A 23,789-nucleotide genomic window follows, 5' to 3' on the forward strand; every position below is an offset into this window, starting at 1 on the left:
TGTTAGATTGGCTATTATCAACAAGACAGGTAATAACAAGTGTTGGAGAGACTGTGGTGAAAAAAGAACCCTCATTCACTGCTGGTGGGAATGCAAATTAGTGCAACCATTATGGAAGAAAGTGTGGTGGTTCCTCAAAACATTAAGAATAGAACTACCATATGACCCAGCAATCCCTCTACTGGGTATCTACCCCCAAAACTCAAAAGCATTGGTACATAAAGACACATGCACCCCCATGTTCATCGCAACATTATTCACAGTGGCCAAAACATGGAAACAACCAAAGTGTCCCTCAATAGAGGATTGGATAAAGAAGATGTGGTACATACATACAATGGAATATTACTCAGCCATAAGAAATGATGACATAGTGACATTTACAACATGGATGGACCCTGAGAACATTATATTGAGTGAAATAAATAAATCAGAAAAAGCTAAGAACTGTATGATTTCACACATGGGTGGTATATAAAACTGAGAGTCATGGACATAGGTAAGAGTGAAGTGATTACGAGGGGGAATGGGGTTGGGGAAGGGGTTAGGGGAAGGACATAAAGAGGGACAAATATAAGGTGACAGAAAATGATTTGACTTTGGGTGATGGGTATACAACATAATTAACAGTTCAAATGCTATAGAAATGTTCACCTGAAATCTATGTACTCTTATTGATCAGTGTCATCACTTAAGTTAATTTTCTAAATAAAATTTTAAAACTTAAAAAACGAAAAGAAAAATAGAATAAGACAGTTGGCATTCTCTTTGTGTTCAGTAGCATTTTGAATGTGGTTGAGTAGATGGAAGTTCATTAATAAAGTGGAGAGGAAGATCGGGGGCTTGACCTGGAAGAAGCAGCATGTTGTTGTCCAGAGAATATATCCTCTATCCCTAGGTAAAGTGACATGGCAGGGCTGGATGTGGCTTTGCCTTTTTCTGATTAAAGAAAAAAAATTTTTTTATCTCTAGATTAGAGACCAGGACTGCCCCACTGTGTATAAAAATCTCAGTTTGAACACTTAGATTAGAAAAATCCTCACCGGTGTGGGAAAGGTTTGCAGAACCTTGCTTCAGTGTAAGGTGGCTGGTATTGAAGTACTGTGGTTTTCCCTTTGTTTCCTGCTTCTGTGCAGATGACAGTCTCTTGGTTACAGTAGTTTCTGATATTTGCTCATTTTGCAGAGTCAGCTATACAAGATGAAACTTTATTATGAGATCTGAGTTAATTAGAAATAAAGGAAGAGGAGATGACAAGAATGGGCCTTTTTCTCTTTAAGGAAAAGAAAATCTTTATTTTTACGGTAACAGCTGGAAAAAAGTAACCTTAGTTTAATGTTGTCTGTGCTTTGGCACTTGAAATAACAATTTAAATCTTTGTTTTCTGGAGTCTTGTGAAAGAAAGCCATACTATCCTAAAATATGAAGGCAGATTTTAGTATTTCCATGATCTTTCATCCTGGACAGACTGCCTTTGTCTGCCTTTTAGTTCTCTTTCTCCCTCCTGCGGCTTGCTTTTAGGGCTTGTTTATCACTTCTGTCAGAAGGTGCCCTGGAAAAAGTTTTCATGGTAGCCTTTGGCACAAGAAGGCTGGAAAGGGAAAGAGGCTGGAGCCATTGGAGAAGGAAAGTTTTGGAATTTATTTATGAGTACATTCCTGTCTTTTTGACCAGTGAGAAGCAAGAGAAAAATTTTACAGAATTAGAAACTCCATATTGGACAAAGGATAATTAATCTTTTAGATAATTCTACACACAATATTGTGAACTGTATAAATATTCAGTATTCCTGGTATTATCATGATAATAGAAACATTTACTGAGCACTTAGCATTGATAGCAACCTTACTATCCTTTATATGCATTTCTTTACTGAATCCTCATTCAACTGGACGGGATGGGTACTACTATTATCCTCTTACAGATGTGGATACTGAGGCTTACAGAGGTTAAGTACCTTGCTGAGGTCATCCAGGTAATAAATAATGAAGCAAGAACTAAGACGAAGGCCTCTCTTAGAGTTCTTGCTCTTAACCACTACCTACGGTGTCATACTGGAATATTTATGGATTTCTCGTTGTGGGTACAACCCAAGTAGTAGACACCTGGAGACAACACTAAGTGCTCGCCTTCTTTGTGGAATGTTGTAATTCTAACATGCACAAATTAACCTAAACAATGCAAAATCAAAGATAAGTGATAGGATTTTTTATTATTACTGATTTTAGCAAGAGAGGACAAGAGAGAGAGAGACAGACAGACAGGAACATTGATCTGTTCCTGTATGTGCCCTGACCTGGGATCAAACCAGCAACCTCTGTGCTTTAGACTGATTCTCCAACCAACTGAGCTATCGGGCCAGGGTGATAAGTGATAGGATTAAAACAGGGACACATTTAATATAGTCTTAAAAGATCAGGGTTTGAACTGACTGGCTTGGAAGGGAGATTCTGTTGTCATTACTTCCCACTCTCTTTTGTGTTTGCATCCTATGCCTGGCCCTGCACCAACCAGTAGGACTTCAGTTCCTTAGAGAAGTGCTGCCTATGTGTCAAGCATGGTGCTGGACATGGAGGTGACAGACACCAAGCTCTGTATAATGGAGCTCTGATATTTCAGCTCTGAAACTACTTACATAAAAGTCCAAGATCAGCCCTGGCCAGTGGCAAAATGGATAGAGCATCGTCCCAAAGTGCCGAGGTCACTGGTTCAATCCTGGGGGGATCACTGGCTTGACCCCGGGATCAGCAGCTCAATCCCAAGGACACCAGTTCAAGCTCCAGTCAGGGTTCAATCTGGCTCAGCCCCAATGGTTTCAGTTTGAGCCCATTCAGGGCTCATATGAGAAGCAGTCAACTAAGTGGAACAACGAGTTGATGCTTCTTTATCTCTCCTCATCCTTCCTTCATTGCTCCCTCCCTTCCTTTCAGACAAACAAACCCGGTTCAATAGTTAGTTTAATTCAACAATCAAAACGATTGAGTTGAACCATTTTAAAGAAGAATTATTAATAAAGGACTAGCAACCTGCCACTAAATAGCTGATTCTTTTTTCTTTTTTAAACATTTTTATTTATTTATTTTTTACAGAGACAGAGAGTGAGTCAGAGAGAGGGATAGACAGGGACAGACAGACAGGAACGGAGAGAGATGAGAAGCATCATTAGTTTTTCATTGCGCGTTACAACACCTTAGTTGTTCATTGATTGCTTTCTCATATGTGCCTTGAACGCGGGCCTTCAGCAGACTGAATAACCCCTTGCTGGAGCCAGCGACCTTGGGTTCAAGTTGGTGGGCTTTTGCTCAAACCAAATGAGCCCGTGCTCAAGCTGGTGACCTTGGAGTCTCGAACCTGGGTCCTCTGTATCCCAGTCCGACGCCCCATCCACTGCGCCACTGCCTGGTCAGACTGATTCTTTTTTCAATTCAAATGTGCTATAGTTTTGTTTTGTTTTTTCTCCTAAGTGTGCTTTGGTTTGGTAAGAGCTACTTTGAGACAAAAGAAGAGACAAAATGTTGATCATTTTAGGGCAAAAGTGAGTCTTAATACTGTGTTTATGAAAAGTAAGTTATGTATGGGAATTCTTAGGAAAACATTTTTCAGCAATATCAGATATTTCAATGAACCAACTACAACCTAAAGGACACAGGGTAGAAAAGAAAATGGAAGGGAATTAGCATTACCATTATCAACAAACATTTATAGAGGGCTGACTATGAGCAGGGTCTAAGGCAGAGTTCTGCCTTCATCAGACACTAATTATGTAAAGGGATGGACACAGCATAAAACCCTAAATAATAATACACACTGTCATGTGCTAAGTGTCAGGTGAGCAGTATAGATAATATGAGAGTTCAAATAGGATGTGGTAGGCAGAATCAAGTGTCCCCCTCAAAGATGCCCAAGTCCTAATCCCTGCAACCTGTGACTGTGCTGTATTGCATGGCAAAGGGGAATTAAGATTGCTTATCTACAGAACGTGACACAAGCAGATTATTTTGAATTATCCTGGGGACCCAGTGTAACCATAAGTGTCCTTTAAAGTAGAAAAAAGAGGCAGAAGGGGGAGGTCAAAGTCAGAGATTTAAAGATGCTCTATTGTTGGAGGAAGGAGCCACAAGCAAGGAATGCAGGTGACCTTGAGAAGCTGGAGAAGGCAGGAAACGGATTCTCTCCAGGAGCCACCAGAGGGAATGTTTCCCTGTAGACACCCTGGTTTTAGCCCATTGTGACCTATTTTGACTGTGGCCTCTAGAACTTCAAGATAATTAGTTTTTGTTTTAAGTCGTGAGTTTGGTGATTTGTTACAGCAGCAATGGCAAATTAATACAAAGATGATGAGGAGAAGGAGAAGTCAGACAGTTCCATGAAGAAGGTTGTTCTTGAGCCGGATGTTAAAGATAAAGAGTAGTCGTAACAGAATTAAAGTCATAGAATTTATGTTTCAGGTACTGGGCTAAGCTCTATGTACCCTTTAATTCATTTATCCTCACAAAAACTATAAAGATAGTATCTTCCCCATTTTGTAAATGAGAAAACTGAGGTTTCAAGAGGTTGAGTGAAGTATACAGTTACTACTGTGCAATAGCAGTCACTACAACTAGTTCATAGCTAGCCTTTTAACAGTATAGTGGAAGCCGGTACTAATTGTGCTTACTGTGCATAGGCCAGGTGTGAGGGGTGTCACTGTCACTGTCTCAAGTGATCCTCTCAGTGATTTGTAATTTTTCTGAGGCACGGGTTTACCTGGCCACTAATATGGCTGAATTAGAGGGAAAGGGACTGGAACTGAAAAACCCAGTCAGGACACAACAGTCCAGTCAAGTGCTGATCAGAACCTAAAGTGCAGGCATGAACAGTGGGCACGGGAAGGAGAAAATGGATCCCACAGATAATCTGCGTCTTTGTTGACACAACTCCTGTATTGAAAAGACTTGGCTTCCTTCTCTAACATCGCCTCCCTGTGTGATTAGGGTGCTGCATCGTAATGAGCTAAAGCACTTTATAATTAGAATTAATGAACAGTGTCAGTGTTGACATGCTGAAGACCCAACTTTTCCACTTAACCTGCAGAAGTGTGGGCCGAGGTCATGTCCACTTCTCTGCAGTGTGCCTCCTCCTTCTCCTGCAGCAGTAACTCACAGAAACTGTCTTGAGTTTCTTGGTGGTTTAAACCAAAAGAGGTAGTAACCTTCTCACTGAGGTTCTAACAACAATAAATATATTTATTGGAGCCTGCCATTTAAAGGAACAATATACTAGTCATATGGGAGTCTCAAAAGTGACTAAAAATCAGTTTGGGAACACAGCTGAACAAGGGCGGTAGAAAAAATGAGAAAAGAGAAGTGAATAGGTATTTCTTGGTGCTAGCAGTATTGCAGAATGAATGTGCGTCTTTTCAAGTAGACACAGATTGTCAACTTTTCTCTGCCTAAATATAAAAACCCTTTAAAAATTTTAGAAAAGCCTCAGAAACTCTGATGTCAGATATTTAAAATTCCATGTTTTTTTGAGTAGAACCAGTTTTGTTATCTTTTAAAGAGTCATCAAAGTAAGATTTGTGAATCTTTACTATCTTCTGTCTTCTAAGGATGAATTCGTTGTTTTATTTATTCTAATCATCATAAGAGAATGTGTAGATCCTTTAGTTAATATTGAATGATGCAAAACATTTACGTAGAACTGCTCCGTTCTTCAATTTATTTATTTATTTATTTATTTATAGAGAAAAATGGAGAGAGATGAGAGCCATCAACTTATTGTTGTGTCACTTGTTCATTGATTTCTTCTCATGTGTGCATTAAAGGGGCAGGGCTCAAGCCAACAACCTTGAGATCATGTTGATGATCCTACGCTCAAGATGGTGGCTCCATGCTCAAGTTGATGAGAACACGCTCAAGCTAGCAACCTTGGAGCTTTGAACCTGGGCCCTCAGCATCCCAGGTCGATGCTGTATCCACTGTGCCAATACTGGTCAGGCTGGGGTTTTTTGTTTTTTTCTAATAATATGCTAATACTTACACCCAAACTGGAATTTGGCAATAATGCTTGAGAGTGTGACACAGAATCCCTTCATAGCTAATACTCATTCTAAAGAGAGATTGTAGTACTCCAAAATTGTATAAGACAGAGTCCTTTATACCATTTCATACTCTGTTGCAAGTGTGTCTGGGTGTAATCATTCACATAGACCGAGTCTCCCCATTAATTTCAAAGAATGATTTATGATTTAGAACCTTTCACTGCCAACTTGAATTAGCAGTGTAAGTTCCAACTCAGTGGAGTTTGATTTTCTCTTCATTTAAGTGGTCAAAGCCAAATCCTTAAAGCCTGTGTGTCTTACAATAGGTTTTCAGAAGTTCTGAATTGGTCATTCTTCTTAGTTTTAATCAAAGCAAAAGATGACATTTGCATTTTTTGTAATCTTTATTTCCAAGTGTTTGTCATATTAGATTCAGAGTTACCCTGAAACGGTTACATATCATCAGTAAAATCTGTCTAGTCACTCCCAAAAAGCTGTCCCTGCCAGAACAGGGGTAAATCTCTCTGAGTGGTTTGCCACCTAAGTACACAAACATTACAACCATGTACGTCCAGATTACCTAGAACCAGAAGTCTCACGGCAGGAAAACTTGGGTAATCTGGAGTTCTCACACAGAGTCACTGACTCAGTGTTCCTTCCTACCTCTCTCCCGATTCTCAGTCCCTTTGATGTGCTCTGGGTCCCTCCCTGCTCTCCTTTACGCCTTCCCACATTTACACACATACAGCCATCAACAACAACCTTTGTAGCTGCTCTGCCTTATTTTCTGCCTCTGCTGTGCCTTGCAGGGTATTCTTCCATTTCCTCAATTAGCTTTACTGACCAGCAGACATGGATGAGTAGGGACAGGGAATGCAAGTGCTGTCATGCTGTGTGTATGACATTACCTGCAAAACCAACAGCCTTTCACATAGCCATCAGCTGTGCTGACCTTTACATTGAGAGTGTACTGCTGATCTTTGACCTAAGTCATGATGCTCAGCTTGGTGGCCCCTGGCGTTAGTGCATCATCCACAGAAAATGTGCAGCATTTGGCAACTAAATTTTAGAATTAGAGCATTCATATTTGTGGGGGGAAACCTTTTTTGTGGAGAAATGGTGAGACTTTGGGCTAGTAAGTTATTTATATGATTTCTAAGTATGTAAAAGTTCAGGAAGCCTTTGGAAGTATATTCTAATTATACAGTCTACCGGAAAGTTCTGTCCGCTTTTGGAATAAAACAAAATACAAATTTTTCTTACCATCAATAAACTTTATTAAATAATGTAATTGCCATTATTATTAATGATTTCTTGCCAGCGTGAGGGCAATTTGTATATCCCATTTTTGAAAAATGTTTTATCTTTTGATGTGAAAAATTGAACCAGTGCTTGTTTGATATCTTCTTCATTTTTGAATTTTTTGCCCTTCAAAAAATTTTGTAAGGACAAAAACAAGTGATAGTCGGAGGGTGTTAAGTCCAGGGAATATGGTGGATGCAACAGAATTTCCCAGCCTAGTTCTGCAATTTTTTTGATGAGTCCCCAAAGCAGCATGTGGCCTGGCATTATCATGATGCAGTATGATGTTCTTCCTATTGAACATTGCCGGCCTCTTTTCTTGGACTGCTGTCTTTAAATTATCCAGTTGTTGACAATACTTCTCCGAATTAAGCTTCTCGTTCGGTTTTAAAAGCTCATAATGTATTGGTCCTCGAATGTCCCACCATATACACAACATTCTCTTATTCAGAGTCAAATTTGGTTTAGAGGTGGAAGGGCTAGGTTTTCCGGGTTCATAATATGCCCTTTTCCTTACAATGTTTTCATAGGTAATCCACTTTTCATCCCCAGTTATCATCCGGTTCAAGAGGGGCTTGATTTTGTTCCGAGCAAGCAGAGATGTGCATATGACGACTTGATCATCCAAATTCTTCTGACTTAAATCATGTGGCACCCATCTTGAATATTTCCACACCAATCCTATAATCCAAATATGGTCCGAAATGGTTTGCTGAGCTGAATTAAGCCTTTTTGCGATCTCTGATATTGTCAGAAAAAGATCTTGCACCAACATGGTCTTAACAACATCGTCATTGATCAAAGATGGTCACCCAGAACATGGCTTATCAGAAAGGTCGAAATCACCTGTTTCAAATTTTTTGAACCATCTTCTGCATGTCCTATCAGAAACTGTACCTTCACCAAACACTTTCAATAAATTTCTACATGGTTCTGTAGCATTTCTTCCTTGTTGAAATTCGTATACAATACAGTGGCGTAAATGAACTTTATCAGTAGCCATGGTACACTATGGCTTCACACATAAGACTAATGTGAATCAACTTTGTTTTAGTTAATTTGCTACATCAGTATGTATACATTAAGTGATAAAAATAGGCACACATGCGCCAAATAAACATGTGTTTACGTGTCGAAACTTGTGATAGAAACGGACAGAACTTTCCAGTAAACCTGATATTTACAAATTAGAAACTAAAAAAAATTGGGGGGACGTGCCAAAAATATTTTGATTTGAAATAAATAAAATCCATACACTTATAGCACTGTATATAGCAAGATAAAAATTTCATATTTGCTATAGATCAGGTCTTATTTTTCTGAAGGGGATTTTATCCAAATGTATTACCATTGGCAAAATCCAGGTATAGAATCTGCTCTTAGTGCTTTGTTTTGTTCCGTCCTAGCTTTTTTTTTTTTTAAACAATGATTTTTAAATTTCTTTTTTTTAATTTTTTATTCATTTTTAGAGAGGAGAGAGAGAGGGAGAGAGAGAGAGGGAGAGAGAGGAGAGAGAGAGAGAGGGAGGGAGGGAGAGAGAGGAGAGAGAGAGAGAGAGAGAGATGGGGGGAGGAACTGGAAACATCAACTCCCATATGTGCCTTGACCAGGCAAGCCCAGGGTTTCAAACTGGTGACCTCAGCATTTCCAGGTCGACGCTTTATCCACTGCACCACCACAGGTCAGGCCCGTCCTAGCTTTTGGACAAAAGTAATAACCACGTATTATTTTTGCCAGAAATTCAGCATTGCCACTTATGTATTTCTTTTTTTTTTTTTTTTCTTTTTTCTGAAGCTGGAAACAGGGAGAGACAGTCAAACAGACTCCCGCATGCACCCCACCGGGATCCACCCGGCACGCCCACCAGGGGCGATGCTCTGCCCACCAGGGGGCGATGCTCTGCCCATCCTGGGCGTCGCCATGTTGGGACCAGAGCCACTCTAGCCCCTGAGGCAGAGGCCACAGAGCCATCCCCAGCGCCCGGGCCATCTTTGCTCCAATGGAGCCTTGGCTGCGGGAGGGGAAGAGAGAGACAGAGAGGAAAGCGCGGCGGAGGGGTGGAGAAGCAAATGGGCGCTTCTCCTGTGTGCCCTGGCCGGGAATCGAACCCGGGTCCTCCGCACGCTAGGCCAACCCTCTACCGCTGAGCCAACTGGCCAGGGCACCACTTATGTATTTCTTAACAATTACACAGTGTTCTTGGCTGTCATGACAATTACTTTGCTTAAAATTAATATATAAAAATCAGTAAAATCTGTCTAGCCACTCCCAAAAAGCTGACCCTGCCAGAACAGATACACATTTATTTTTATATATATGTATCTCTGTCTACACATATATAAAAAAATATGTGTGTAGACACAGATACACAACATACACGCACTGCATATTTGTAGTATTCCAGCTAAGAGATGTCTAATAGCAAAATTTACAGTCCAATTACTTGCATACTTTGAGAAGAAAAGATAACACCAAGAATGTATATTTTAATTTGTTTTCTATTGTCAAGAGGTAGGGGTTGGGAATATTGTAATGGATAGTTTATTCATACCTTCAAATTATCAAATATATGGGATTTAGGAGTACTGTTACAAACACTGTGTGCATATTTATTTACATAGAAATGTAACACTGAGTGAATTTGGTAGGAAATGTTGATAATCAATAGATTATCGATTGATGTCTTGGATCTTCATTACCAGCTCAATAGAGAAGTATTGTGGGGAGACATTTGTATTTTCTTAAAACAGAAAGTGTAAAAATTTTCCTGTTTTAACCCAAGAACGAAGGCGAGCTTTTAGCCATTCACTTCCTGAATGGCCACATTCCAGCTGTGCAGACTGGTCATAGCACATCTGCCAATCAGCAGGCCCGACAGGGAAGCCCTCAGATGCTGAGTCTTGTTTACATGCATTGTGACTCTGTTTCTCCCCTCCTCCTGTGTAGAAGGGAGGAAGATTTGCAGGGGAATTTGGGATTGCAGGCCTAAATAAACTGTACGAAACTAGGATCACAGCCACAACAAATGGTATTACGGACAGACTGAGCTCATTTTTAGCCACAGGTAAGAGTTGTTGCTTTGTTATCTGAGGATAGCTGATCTGTACCTAGTTTCTAGCTTTACTTTGAGACATTATACTTTACTTTTGTTAGCAACAGTAGCCGGCTAAAAACTGAAGAGCAACATTGAAAATATGATTATAATGTGCGCTGTATTGCTTATGACTAAATTTTTAGTACTCAACAAGTGAAAAGTCATGATATTTTTATTTAAGGGCAGGGTAAAATCAAGTTAAATTAAAGCAAAAGTTTTAAAAGCGGCAATACCACTAAGTCACTGTGTAAAGAAATTGAAACCAGAAGCATATTAACAGTGTGCATTCGGGAGAGCATTCTATCTAACAAGCATGTTTTATTGCAATATTCTTTGTTTGTCTTTCAGAAGACAGTGTCTTCCTGTGTACTCTCCTACCTTTTTGGTTTAAAAACATTTCTTTATGATTATGAACTCATTCAGAAGGAATTGACATATGCACTTAACTATATAAATCTGATTCCTTTTCTTCGATAATTCTCTCCAGGAGTTTTACAGTACATTTTATCTGTATGCAGCATAATTAAGGAGAACAAAATAATTCATATATAATCTTTGTTTAGAGATTAAATTTTATTATATAGTAATGATTCAGAAGATACTTTAGAAAACTATTTTGACAACATTGCATAGGATTTTATTGTGGTTTTCACATTGCTTTGTGTTCTTTTTTCTATAGCACTGAGACCTCTTTTACTTCACCTTATTTATTTTTAAGCATATACTGGGTCAAAAAAGACAACCTGTGGGTTTTGTGTTTCTTCTTGTATATAATAGTGTTCAAGTTGATTAATGGCATTTTACAGCATTCTAAAGAGGCACTTTTGAAAACATCGATCAGTCAGCTCTATCTCTTACCCTTTGGGAGGCTTTCTCAACCTCAGCACAGTTGACATTTTGGTGAGATGATGCTTTGCTGCAGAGTGATTGTAGGATGTTGAGCAGCATCCCTGGTCTCTCCCCACTAGATGGTCAGTAGCTCCTTATTCTTTGGTTGTGACAATAAAAAATATCTCCAGACATAGCCAAATGTTAGACACAGCCCAATGTCCTCTGGGGAAGGGATTGTGAAGTCACCCTGGTTGTAGACCACTGCCCTGTAACCCACTAGATCTAATTACCTGTAAACATTGAAATCCAATTTCTGAAACACTCTGGGTGGTAGAGAGTTAAGGATGAGGCAGTACTCATCTTAGTGTGTTTGCAGATGTTGCTGTAGCTGACTGCTCATTCTCCCCCCTCCCCATCCTGTTAGAAGTTTTTGCCAATCGTGTGATTCATGGAATGATTTTTTGGAGCTGAGTAATTTGTGGCTTTTCAGTTTCCTTACTTTCTTTGTTTTGTTTTGGTTTTAGCAAAGTGTTTAAAATAGCAAAGATCTTTGAAATGAAATAATACATGTAATAATATATTTTCCAAGTAGATAGATGATTTTAACCAACATGAAAACCGTATATGCTGGTCTTTTGCTGTATCCTCTCTGCCTCCTCTGTCAGTCCGCTCAACTCTGATGAAGAGCCATTTGCAAGAGAAGACATGGCAACCTTTGAACAGTTCTTGTGAAATCTAATGGTATAGAAGCTGGTATTTAAGAAGTTATCCAGGGCTTTTAAAAAGCATTTTGACATGTCACCATCTTCTTTTCTTGCAGATCGCAACGAACGAAATAAACCAGAACATCGTTCTTCCAGGTATGAACTTACAATATTTAATATTTCTGCATAAAGTTTCCCATGCATGTATCCTTAAAAAGTTACTGTAGATTGGAATCTTCGATGGCATTCAAAGAAGCTTTACAGGGAAATATTATTCATTCTCTGAACAGAGTTTTTTAATAAAATTATTGACTACTGGGAAGATGTATTTTATTTTTATTTTTATTTATTTATTTATTTATTTATTTATTTATTTGTATTTTTCTGAAGCTGGAAACGGGGAGAGACAGTCAGACAGACTCCCGCATGCGCCCGACCGGGATCCACTCGGCACGCCCACCAGGGGCGATGCTCTGCCCCTCCGGGCGTCGCTCTGCCGAGACCAGAGCCACTCCAGCGCCTGGGGCAGAGGCCAAGGAGCCATCCCCAACGCCCGGGCCATCTTTGCTCCAATGGAGCCTCGCTGCGGGAGGGGAAGAGAGAGACAGAGAGGAAGGAGGGGTGGGGGTGGTGGAGAAGCAAATGGGCGCTTCTCCTATGTGCCCTGGCCAGGAATCGAACCCTGGTCTCCCGCACACCAGGCCGATGCTCTACCGCTGAGCCAACCGGCCAGGGCCAGATGTATTTTATTTTGAAAATTCATATCAGTGATAGGTAAATCCTTACAAAAAATTATTTTGTCCCTATTTTCTCCTTTTTGTGGTATATTTTCTCACCTTTCTTTAGTGTTTTCTAAGTGTGGATTGCTTTTTTTCCTAATTATAAACGAACATGGGATCATTGTAGAAATTTTAAAGATGTTATTTATTGATTTTTTTAGAGAGAGGATGGGGGCAGCAGGAAGCATCATCTTGTAGCAGTTGCTTCTCGTATGTGCCTTGAACAACAAGTCCAGGGTTTCAAACTGAGAACCCCGGCATTCTAGGTCAACACTTTATCCACTGCGCCACCACAGGTCAAGCTGGACTTCTCTTTATAACATGGTCCTGGCCACTTCATTAAAACAAATGCTGAGGTCCCCAGCATGAAACCCCCCGTTTGCCTGGTCAAGGCAATTATGAGAATCAACCGTGAGGAGTTAATGCTTTCAGCTCCCCCACCCTGCCTGCCTTCCAACCCCACCTTATCTCTCTTTTCTTTCTCTAAAGTAAATAAATTAAATACATACCTTTTACAAAGATTTTTTAAAATAAAAACATTGAGAAACAAAACAAATTAGTCTGCCTTTCATTAGCTAGAGATGGCTGGCTACCGTTAAAATTTGGTGTAATTCATGCTGGATTTTTATTAGTATATGTTTTTCAATTGAATCCTTTAATTTCTTGTTAGACAATTTCAAATGCCAGAAAGGTGGTATTACTTAAGCCTTTTAGCCACTCTTGTGAGAGAGTGTTTCACGAGATCTTCACTAGCATTGAAGAATATTTTTTAAAGTCCTTGTCAAACTTACAAGTCGAAAATTGTTTGACTTCCACTCCTAGGCCAAAATTCTATTTTTTTAAACCAACCTCTGGGAAGGATGGTTATTTTTCTGGTATTATTTTCTCCTTATTTTACGTTCCATTGCTTTTCTTGTTGCATTTTGTGTTGTGGGAATGGATAAAATGGTGATAATGCCATTCTTTGGGTTGGCTGGCCTGGTAAACAAAACCCTGATGCTTTTGCGTGGTATCAATCCCTAGACTGCATTGATTTCAAATGAATAAACCATGACATCATTAGTTAGAACAGCAATACGTTCTGCAGAAATTGTCAATCAAAAATAAGTTAGTGAGACCTAATCTGGGTGGTTTGAAATATAAGGCTGATATATTTCAGGTATAATTCACATACATTAAAATTCAGTCTTTTAAAAAAATTCAGTCTTTTTAGTGTATGATTCTGTAAGTTTTGATAAACATACAGTTATGTGACCAACACTACGGTCAGAAAAGATTGTGAGATTTTTATTTTTAATACTTAAATAATAATAATAATAGGAAAAAAAGACAGTGTAAGAGAGAGAACTTTGACAATGACTTAACTGTGAGTGACATAAAGTTGGAATGAGACAGTCAGGACCTATAAGACCTTTGACATACTGAAGGTTTGAATCAAGCAGTATGAGTTTTAATTGGAACAAACCTAAATTCTTACACTTAGATCTGAAGGAACAACTAAACATGAGATTGGGGAGATGAGACTTAACAATATGTTTAAAAAACTCTTTAGGATTTAATTCTTCATAAATCCAACGTGAGTCAGAAGTTTTACATCATTGTCTCCACTTCCCCAAACACATCAGCATTGTTAATTACATTGAAAGAATTAAGTGTCCAGTATAAAAAAATATAGTAGCTCTAGACTAGGGGTCGGGAACCTATGGCTCGCGAGCCAGATGTGGCTCTTTTGATGGCTGCATCTGGCTCACAGACAGATATTTAATAAAAAAATAATAACGTTAAAAATATAAAACATTCTCATGTATTACAATCCATTCATTTCCTACCACTCATGTTCATGGTTGTGGGTGGCTAGAGCCGATCACAGCTGTCCTCCCGGGCAACACCAAATTTTTATTGGATAATGCATAACATACATGGGTCATTGTGAGGTCAGGAAGTAAACTTCCCTCCTTTTAATCAAGTAGCCAGCTAGCTAATTGCAGAAACCCTTTTGATGAAGAAGATGGCTAAAAGAAAAAAAGATGAGGAGTATCATACTTTTCAGCAGGAATGGACAGAAGAATTTGCCTTTGTGGAGAGAGCAGGTTCTGCAGTGTGTCTAATATGCAATGATAAAATTGCATCGATGAAACAGTCAAATATAAAGCGGCACTTCAACACACATCATACTACATTTGCATTGAAATATCCAGCGGGGGACAGCAGGAAGAAAGCATGTCAAGAGCTTTGTGCAGAGTGCAAGCTAGTCAGCAGCAACTCCATGTTTGGACCCAACAAGGTGACTAGAATTCGGCTAGCTTTGCTGGTGCTTTAGCAATTGTGAGAAACGGAAAGCCATTCACAGATGGGGAGTATGCCAAAACATTCATGCTTGATGTTGCCAGTGAACTTTTTGATGACTTTTTGGATAAAGACAAGATAATCAAACAAATAAAAGACATGCCTCTGTCGGCAAGAACTGTTCACGATCATACCATCATGATGGCAAATCAAATTGAGGCAACACAAGTGAAGGACATAAATGCAGCACCATTCTTTTCTCTCGCTTTGGATGAGTCAACAGATGTAAGCCATTTATCCCAGTTCAGCGCAATTGCAAGGTATGCTGTTGGTGACACACTATGTGAGGAAAGTCTTGCTGTTTTGCCTATGAAAGAGACAACAAGAGGGGAGGATTTATTCAAGTCTTTCACTAAGTTTGCTAAAGAAAAAAAATCTACCAATGGATAAACTTATCTCAGTGTGTACTCATGGTGCTCCGTGCATGGTGAGGAAAAACAGAGGATTCTTAGCGCTTCTTTGTGAACATGAAAAGAGACCCATCCTAAGTTTTCACTGTATCCTACATCAGGAGGCGCTTTGTGCTCAGATGTTTGGCGATCAGCTTGGTGAGGTGATGTCGCTGGTCATTCGGGTGGTCAACTTTATTGTTGCCTGAGCTTTAAATGATCGCCAGTTTAAAACACTGCTGGATGAAGTTGGGAATAATTATCCTGGTCTGCTTCTGCACAGCAGTGGCATTGGTTGTTAAGAGGGAAGGTGCTCGGCTGTTTTGCGGCTTGTCTGAGCGAAATCCAGACTTTTCTTGAAATGAAAAATGTCGAGCATCCTGAGTTAGCTAACACTGAGTGGCTCCTGAAGTTCTATCTCGTGGATATGACTGAACATCTGAACCAGCTCAATGTGAAAATGCACGGCGTTGGAAATACAGTCAACAAGCAGTGTTTGCATTTGAAAACAAGCTGGAACTCTTCTTACTGACATTGAAACAGGTCTTTACTACACTTTGATAAACAAGGAGAGTTTAAAGATGGCATGCACAGCAAGTGACCCTGCTCAACATCTTGATCTCCAGCAGCTAGCGGGCTTCACATCTAATCTCCTGCAGTCATTCAAAGCGCGCTTTGGAGAATTTTGTGAGCGCACTCGTCTTTTTAAGTTCATCACCCACCCACACGAGTGTGCAGTGGACAGCACCAACCTGAGTTATATCCCCGGTGTCTCCGTCAGATATTTTGAGCTACATGCTGCTGACCTGAAGGCCTCAGACATGTGGGTGAATAAGTTCAAGTCACTGAATGAAGATTTGGAAAGACTTGCACGGTAGCAAGCAGAGTTGGAGGGCAAACACAAGTGGGGAGAAATGAAAAAAGTTCAACCCGCGGACCAGCTGATTGTCAAAACTGGAACGGGCTTTTCTTCACATACCACACACTGCAGTGTGTGAGTATTGCTGTACTGACAATGTTTGGCTCTATGAGCAATCTTTCTCACATCTAAAGGATGTTAAGACCAACCTATGGTCACGTTTAAGGGATGGAAGTCTCAACACCTGCATGAAGCTTAACCTCACCATGTATCAACCAGACTACAAAGCCATCAGCAAAACCATTCAGCACCAGAAGTCGCATTAATGGTAAGAAGTACTTTATTCATCATTGGTTAGCAACAGCATAACAACGTTATTAAAAAGAATTCAGAGACTTATTGTACTTTAAAAGTGTTGGTCTTACATAAAATGCACACATTTACTTTTATTTAGTGTTAAACATATTGTATGGCTCTCACGGAATTACATTTGAAAATATGTGGCGTTCATGGCTCTCTCAGCCAAAAAGGTTTCCAACCCCTGCTCTAGACCATTCTTTTGATGTGGTATCCAATTCTGGGTCCCCGGGGCCTTGAAAAATCAAAGTGTACAGTCCTTAGTATCATTTGGAGGGCTTAAAAACCCAAAATTCAAAAACAGAGCCTCCTGCTTCCAGAAATTCTCATTCAGTAAGTATGGAGTGAATGAATCTTGGGAATCTATATAGAGAAGAAGTCTCCTAGTGATTCTGATGGATAGCCAGGCTGGGAACCACTGGGATGGAATACAGCAGCTGAGTGTGGACAGGGGATATCAAAGAGAAGAGTGGGGTAGAAATCAAGGCAGGTCATGAGAACACCACATAAGGAATTGAGAGAATTTAGCCTGGTGTCGAAGTTTCAGGGAGGTGTATGGGATAGAAATAACTGGCTTCAATCATGTGGAAGACTGGCCTGTAGAAGAGACTAGCAAAATTATTCCCATAAGTGCTATATTCTCCACAAAGAGAAAATGGAGATCCTTGGAGGAATGGCTGATTCCAGATCTGGGGAAGGGGGAAGTACAGGTTAATCTGGACTTCTGATATGACAAAAAGATAGAAAATGTTCAACTGTGTCAAAAAGGTCTAGAAGAGCCCTGGCCCGGTTGGCTTATTGGTAGAGCGTCAGTCTGGCGTGTGGAAGTCCCAGGTTTGATTCCTGGCCAGGGCACACAGGAGAAGCCTCATCTGCTTTTCCACACCCCCCACCTTTCTCTCTCTCTCTCTCTTCTCCCACGGCCAAGGCTCCACTGGAGCAAAAGTTGGCCTGGGCGCTGGGGATGGCTCCATGGCCTCCGCCTCAGGTGCTGGAGTGGCTCCAGTTGCAATGGAGCAACGGCCCAGATGGGCATGCCAGGTGGATCCCAGTCAGGTGCATGCAGGAGTCTGTCTCTCTGCCTCCCTGCTTCTCACTTCAGGAGAAAAAAAAATAGCCTAGGAGGCAGCTTCAGGAGGCTCCCTCTAGTCAAATTAGGGATAATTTGATTATTAACATTTTAGGCCCTGGCCGGTTGGTTCAGTGGATAGAGTGTCGGCCTAGCATATGGATGTCCCTGATTTAATTCCTAGTCAGGAAAAACAGGAGAAACAACCACCTGCTTCTCTCCCCCTCTTCTGCTTCTCTCCCTCCTTCCCTCCCATAGCTAGTGGCTTGATTGGTTCAAGGGTTGCCCAGGCACTGAGGATAGCTCAGTTGATCCGAGCGTTAGCCCCAGACGAGGTATATCCTGGTTGGACACATGTGGGAGTCTGTTTCCCTTAAAAACAAAAACAAACAAAAAACATTTCAAATGATAATGGATTCTAACATATTAATTAGCTTTTTAAAAATATAAGCAGAAGAAATCCTAGAATCAGAGAATCATAATTTGGTAATAGTCAATGTAATCCTTGATTCAAACAAAGATCCTCAGTGGCTCCTAAAACTTGGGCTAAAAGTTGTTGGAGGAATAGATACTTAACGCTTAAAATGTGCTATTTAGTTTTTAACTACAAAGGAGGAAAGGTACTTTTTCTTCTCTTTTCTTTTCTTTTTTCTTTTCTTTCTTATTATTAAGTGAGAAATGGGGAGGCAGAGAGACAGACTCCCGCATGCTCCCCAACCAGGACCTACCTGGCAAGCCCCCTACAGGGCAATGCTCTGCCCATCTGGGGAGTACCTTCATTGCTCAGCAGCCAAGCTATTTTAGCACCTGAGGTAAGGCCATGGAGTTATCCTCAGCGCCCAGGGCCAACTTGCTCAAACCATTCAAGCTGTGGCTGCAGGAGGGGAAGAGAGAGAGAGAGAGAAGGAAGAGGAGTGGAGAAGCAGATAATTGCTTTTCCTGTATGTCTTGACCAGGAATAGAACCTGGGACTTCCACATGCTAGGCTGACACTTTACTGCAGCTGTACTTTTTCAATGAAGAGATCTGGTGGTCACATTCTTAATCTAAGTTGTCAACCTATATATCATCGTTAGTGAGACAACCTGACAGTATGTTCCTTCAGCTGATGCATTAGCAGTACCATAGATAGCACTTATATAGTAGTAGTCCTGGCAAAAAAATAATGATGTCATGAAATATACACGAGGCTCTAAAAATATTCTAGATTAAGGACACTATAAATTTCTTTTCATTTAGAATTTTAAAATCAAGATTTAAAACAAAATACTTTGGGGATAATTAAGATTTTTTAAAATTTTATTTTATTGTATTTTTCTGAAGTGAGAAGCAGGGAGGCAGAGAGACAGACTCCCACATGCACCTGACCGGTATCCACCCGGCATGCCCACCAGGGGGCGATGCTCTGCCCATCTGGGGTGTTGCTCTGTTGTGGGTGGAGCCATTCTAGAGCCTGAGGCGGAGGCCATGGAGCCATCCTCAGTGCCCCAGCCAACTTTTCTCCAAGAAAATTTTAATGTGTGGGCCCTGGCCGGTTGGCTCAGCGGTAGAGCATCGGCCTAGCGTGCGGAGGACCCGGATTCGATTCCCGGCCAGGGCACACAGGAGAAGCGCCCATTTGCTTCTCCACCCCTCCGCCGCGCTTTCCTCTCTGTCTCTCTCTTCCCCTCCCGCAGCCAAGGCTCCATTGGAGCAAAGATGGCCCGGGCGCTGGGGATGGCTCTGTGGCCTCTGCCTCAGGGGCTAGAGTGGCTCTGGTCGCAACATGGCGACCCCCAGGATGGGCAGAGCATCGCCCCCTGGTGGGCAGAGCGTCGCCCCTGGTGGGCGTGCAGGGTGGATCCCGGTCGGGCGCATGCGGGAGTCTGTCTGACTGTCTCTCCGTTTCCAGCTTCAGAAAAATGCAAAAAAAAAAAAAAGAAAATTTTAATGTGAATTTATTTTAGATATTAGTTTATTAACATTACTCTTTTTAGATGTATAATAGGAATGCTGTCATGTAGGAGAATGTCCTTATTCTTAAGAGGTAGATGCCAAAATATTAGGTGTTATGTAGTGTTATATTTGCAGTGTACTTTCAAATGATTCGTGGAAAAATAAAAACACAACAATCGATAAAACCGAGCAAATACGGGAAGATTAATAATTGATGATTAGATGAAAAGTATATGTGTGTTAATTGTACTGTTCCTTCAACTTTTCTATAGACTGGAAAATTTCAACAAAAAGTAGCAATGTGAGGAACTGTTCTGTGTGTTCCATGGAGCCCCAAAAGGCAGACTGTGCATCTGTGGGTGGAACATTGAGGGGCTGGATTTCTGCACAATGTGAGGACGGCTTTTGTGAGGTTGCTGGTCAAAGATGGAATGACCCACTCTGTGAGGGAACGCTGTCAGGGAAAAGCTGGACAAGCTGATGCTGGGAACAAACTAGAAAAGATTTACACATGATTGCAGCCCTTTGCCCATTCTATCGCCAAGAAATATTTGTTGAGAGGCCCTAATCCAGGCTCAGGTTACAAGAGAAAACCAGAGAAGTCTGCACCTTCATGGAGCATGGAGTACCCATTGTTTTGGACTTACACTCTCAATCTTCAAGAGCCTGTCAATTCTAAAATTATGACCCAAGTCTTCAGTGTTTTGATATTCTTAAGAGTATTTAGAAAATATTTTATTCTTTAATTTCTAGTGTATGCTATTAGGTCCTCCAGGACTATACTCTAGCTATAGTAACCCTAGCTTAGTATAGTGAGTGCCGGGGCGACAATAAACCCCTAGTAAATAAATGTTTGTTGAGTCAATTCTAAATGCAATTTCCAGAAAGAAAGGGAAATGCCAATATTTTCCCTTTGCAAATTGGGAAGAACCTGACTCTCAAAAGCTTGCCCAAGTCTATTGTTGAGTATTTGTTACAGCAACAGCCAGAAGGAATGCCTTATGAGAGAGGAGACATGTTTTTCTAGGAAAGGCCATTGTTTTCTGCCTGGGTGTCTACCGAGAGATTGGCAATGATCCTTTCTTCCCTGCCATCCTCAGCTGAGCAGAGCTACCCCGCCAGGCCAGCAGAGCATCAGACAGATTAATGCCTGCGGCCCCAACAGAACAGGAGGAAGGAAACATAAACAAAAAGTCATTTAATTTAGTTTGGTGGTTCTCTTCAGGCTACTTGCTTGCAAGAATGATGGGCTCAAAGCCCAGCAAGGACGAGAGAAATGTATTTCTTTTGTTTGTTTTTCTAAAAGACAAAACACTCTTGACAGCTTTCACAGTGAGAGATCAATAAATCTGGGGCGTCTGCCTGTTCTTTTCTTTTGGTGCTGAAATAAGAAGGGAAGCCTAACTCTTACCAAGTTAAAGTTTGATCAGGTATAGGCCAACACTAAGACCCCACGCTAAAAAACAGTGCTGAAGCATTTTTATGTCTTGCTGGGTGCTTTTAGTTTTGATGTCGGCACTTAAAATTTTTGCTTTTTGCTGACTGACCAATATGGAAGTCGGAGATGTCTGAATTATTCTTGTCCTTTTCTTATCTGTTTAGATATACTATTTCCTATATTGATGCCCCATGGGACATTTCTCTGTAGGCTGTTTATCAGTATTTAAGAAATAAACATTCATACACACAAATGTTTATGTAATGGTAAATTAAAACAAAATTAAAGGTATTTCTTTACTGTGACTCCACTATGAGTCTTTGATGTACTAAATAAAGGACATTATGAAACTCCAAGTGAGAGATGTACTATAATGGATTTAAAATTTTTGTTCAAATTTGTAACTTCCTTTTCCCAGACACTATTAATAACATCTAGAAAAATGTACTATGGAGTGGCAGTTTGGTAAACTAATTGAGAGGGAAGTAGGAGCTAAAGATAATAAAGTTAAGCCCTGTGGCAGTTGGTGTCACAAATGGAAAATTAGAAGCTGTTTTGTTTTTTTTTACCACACCACTAGCTCTGAGTAATAGATCCCAGTGACTTATGTGGACTGCAGAACTAGCTACTTGTCTTAAATGTTTTACCTCCTACAAGGAAATAATGGACAGCAGCAACAAAAGAAGGCAGCAGGACAGAGAAATCTAAATCTGTTTCTCAGAAATGATCATTTGATTCTTAGTCTTTCTAAAGCCTTCTTGAAACCACCTGCTATAATCTCCTTCGATGCCTGTTCATAAAATTCAACGAAATAGCAGTGAAAAATCACACACACACACACACAGAATTTGAACTCAATATAGTGATTCTAAAATTCATAAGGAAGAAAAAAGGATAACGAAAGTAGTTTTGAAGGCCAAGAGAGGGAGGGAGGAGAACTTTTGGAAGGAAGTAATATCGAGTTTTGTTAGCAAAAAGAGAACCAGGCCAATGGAACAAAATCAAGTTCACAACAGATATAGATGGGCAGATACAATTTTGTATTGCGTGCTGTGATCCACGGGCGTTACAGATCAGCGGGGAAAGTGGACAGGTCAACACATGGTGCAGAAACAATTGATTACCCATATTTATAAAAATTCAGATGCAGCTTGTTCTATTTTATCATGTGAAGTAGAATCTAAAGTCATAAAACTACAAAAGTAGCCTGACCAGGTGGTGGCGCAGTGGATAGAGCGTCGGACTGGAATGTGGAAGACCCAGGTTCGAGACCCCGAGGTCACCAGCTTGAGCGCGGGCTCATCTGGTTTGAGCAAAAGCCCACCAGCCTTGAACCCAAGGTCGCTGGCTCCAGCAAGGGGTTACTCGGTCTGCTGAAGGCCCGCAGTCAAGGCACATATGAGAAAGCAATCAATGAACAACTAAGGTGTTGCACCGCGTAATGAAAAAGTAATGATTGATGCTTCTCATCTCTCTCTGTTCCTGTCTGTCTGTCCCTATCTATCCCTCTCTCTGACTCTCTGTCTCTGTAAAAAATAAATAAATATATAAAATTAAAAAAAAAAAAAACTACAAAAGTAAAACTGAAATATTATATATGAGACTATCTTTATGGCTTTGCAGTTGGGAAAGAGTTCTTAAGGCTTAACAAGTACAAACCACAAAGAAAAAGATTTGACTATGTGAAAAAAAATCTAAAACTTACATATATGAAGCCACAAAAGCATTAGAAAAGTCAAGTTGTCTACAGCCATACCACCCTGAACGCGCCCGATCTCGTCTGATCTCGGAAGCTAAGCAGGGTCGGGCCTGGTTAGTACTTGGATGAGAGAAAAGTCAAGTCATGACTGCATTGCTCATAGATGACGAAAATCAGTGTCCAACATAAAAAAAAAAAATACACATCAGGAAGAAAAAGACAAATAACTCAGTGACACAGGTACAGGGAACTTGCAAAAGATGAAACCCAAGTAGACACACACACAGTGTGGCCTGAAATGTACCCCACACAGGGAGGGACTCAAACTCAACATGCAAAAAATATTTGCAGCACATAGTTAAGTACACTAAGAACTAATAGTTGATGGTGTTAAAATTCACTTTGTCATTAAAATTTGAAGGGGTCTTGGTATCCTGATGTTGATCTTATAAAGATATTGAAGATTTTATTTTGACATTTTATCATCATCACATTGTGGTTTAAATAAACTAGCTAAAAGCAAAAGATTTCACTTGTTTTGCTTCTCTCCCTTCTATATGTCTTTTAAAATGTCATGCTCTGGCCCTGGCCGGATGGCTCTGTTAGTTAGGTATCGTCCTGAAGCACAGAGGTTGCTGGTTCAATCCCAGGTCAGGGCACATACAGGAACAGATTAATGTTCCTTTCTTTCTCTCTCTCTCTCTCCCTTCCTTTCTCACAAAAATCAATAAATAAAAAAAATGTTTCCAATGTCATGCTCTGCTGGGCTTAGTTTAACTACAGTAATTCTGTAGCATTCCCCTGGCCATATGTTTTGATTCCTATACCTCTGTAAACTATAGCATGTGTGTAATTACTTTCAGGCATTATGTTTTCTAAGCTATAAGAGACACATTAGTTTTGCTATAGCATCTGTAATGCTATAAACGGGGTGAAAAATTAAAGTGTATGCAGGTTTTGTGGGA

The 23,789-nt window shown here is 40.4% G+C and overlaps 1 protein-coding gene across 7 annotated transcripts in view; it reads left to right on the forward strand.

Annotated features, from left to right (window-relative positions):
- Positions 1–23,789, forward strand: part of SH3D19 (SH3 domain containing 19) — a 191,305-nt gene that overhangs the window by 78,234 nt on the left and 89,282 nt on the right. For 6 of the 7 annotated variants that reach the window (XM_066280934.1, XM_066280902.1, XM_066280917.1 and 3 more), the window contains exon 2: positions 12,070–12,109. Coding sequence is in view for 2 of the 7 variants with exons in the window: in XM_066280902.1 (XP_066136999.1) it covers positions 12,070–12,109 (40 nt within the window). In the remaining 5 variants the exon portion in view is untranslated. Of the gene's footprint in view, positions 1–10,278; positions 10,389–12,069; positions 12,110–23,789 lie in introns of those variants that run through there. The other variant, XM_066280944.1, reaches the window with a different exon arrangement.

This window comes from Saccopteryx bilineata, chromosome 1 (genome assembly GCF_036850765.1).
Source record: "Saccopteryx bilineata isolate mSacBil1 chromosome 1, mSacBil1_pri_phased_curated, whole genome shotgun sequence".
Classification (NCBI taxonomy): domain Eukaryota; kingdom Metazoa; phylum Chordata; class Mammalia; order Chiroptera; family Emballonuridae; genus Saccopteryx; species Saccopteryx bilineata.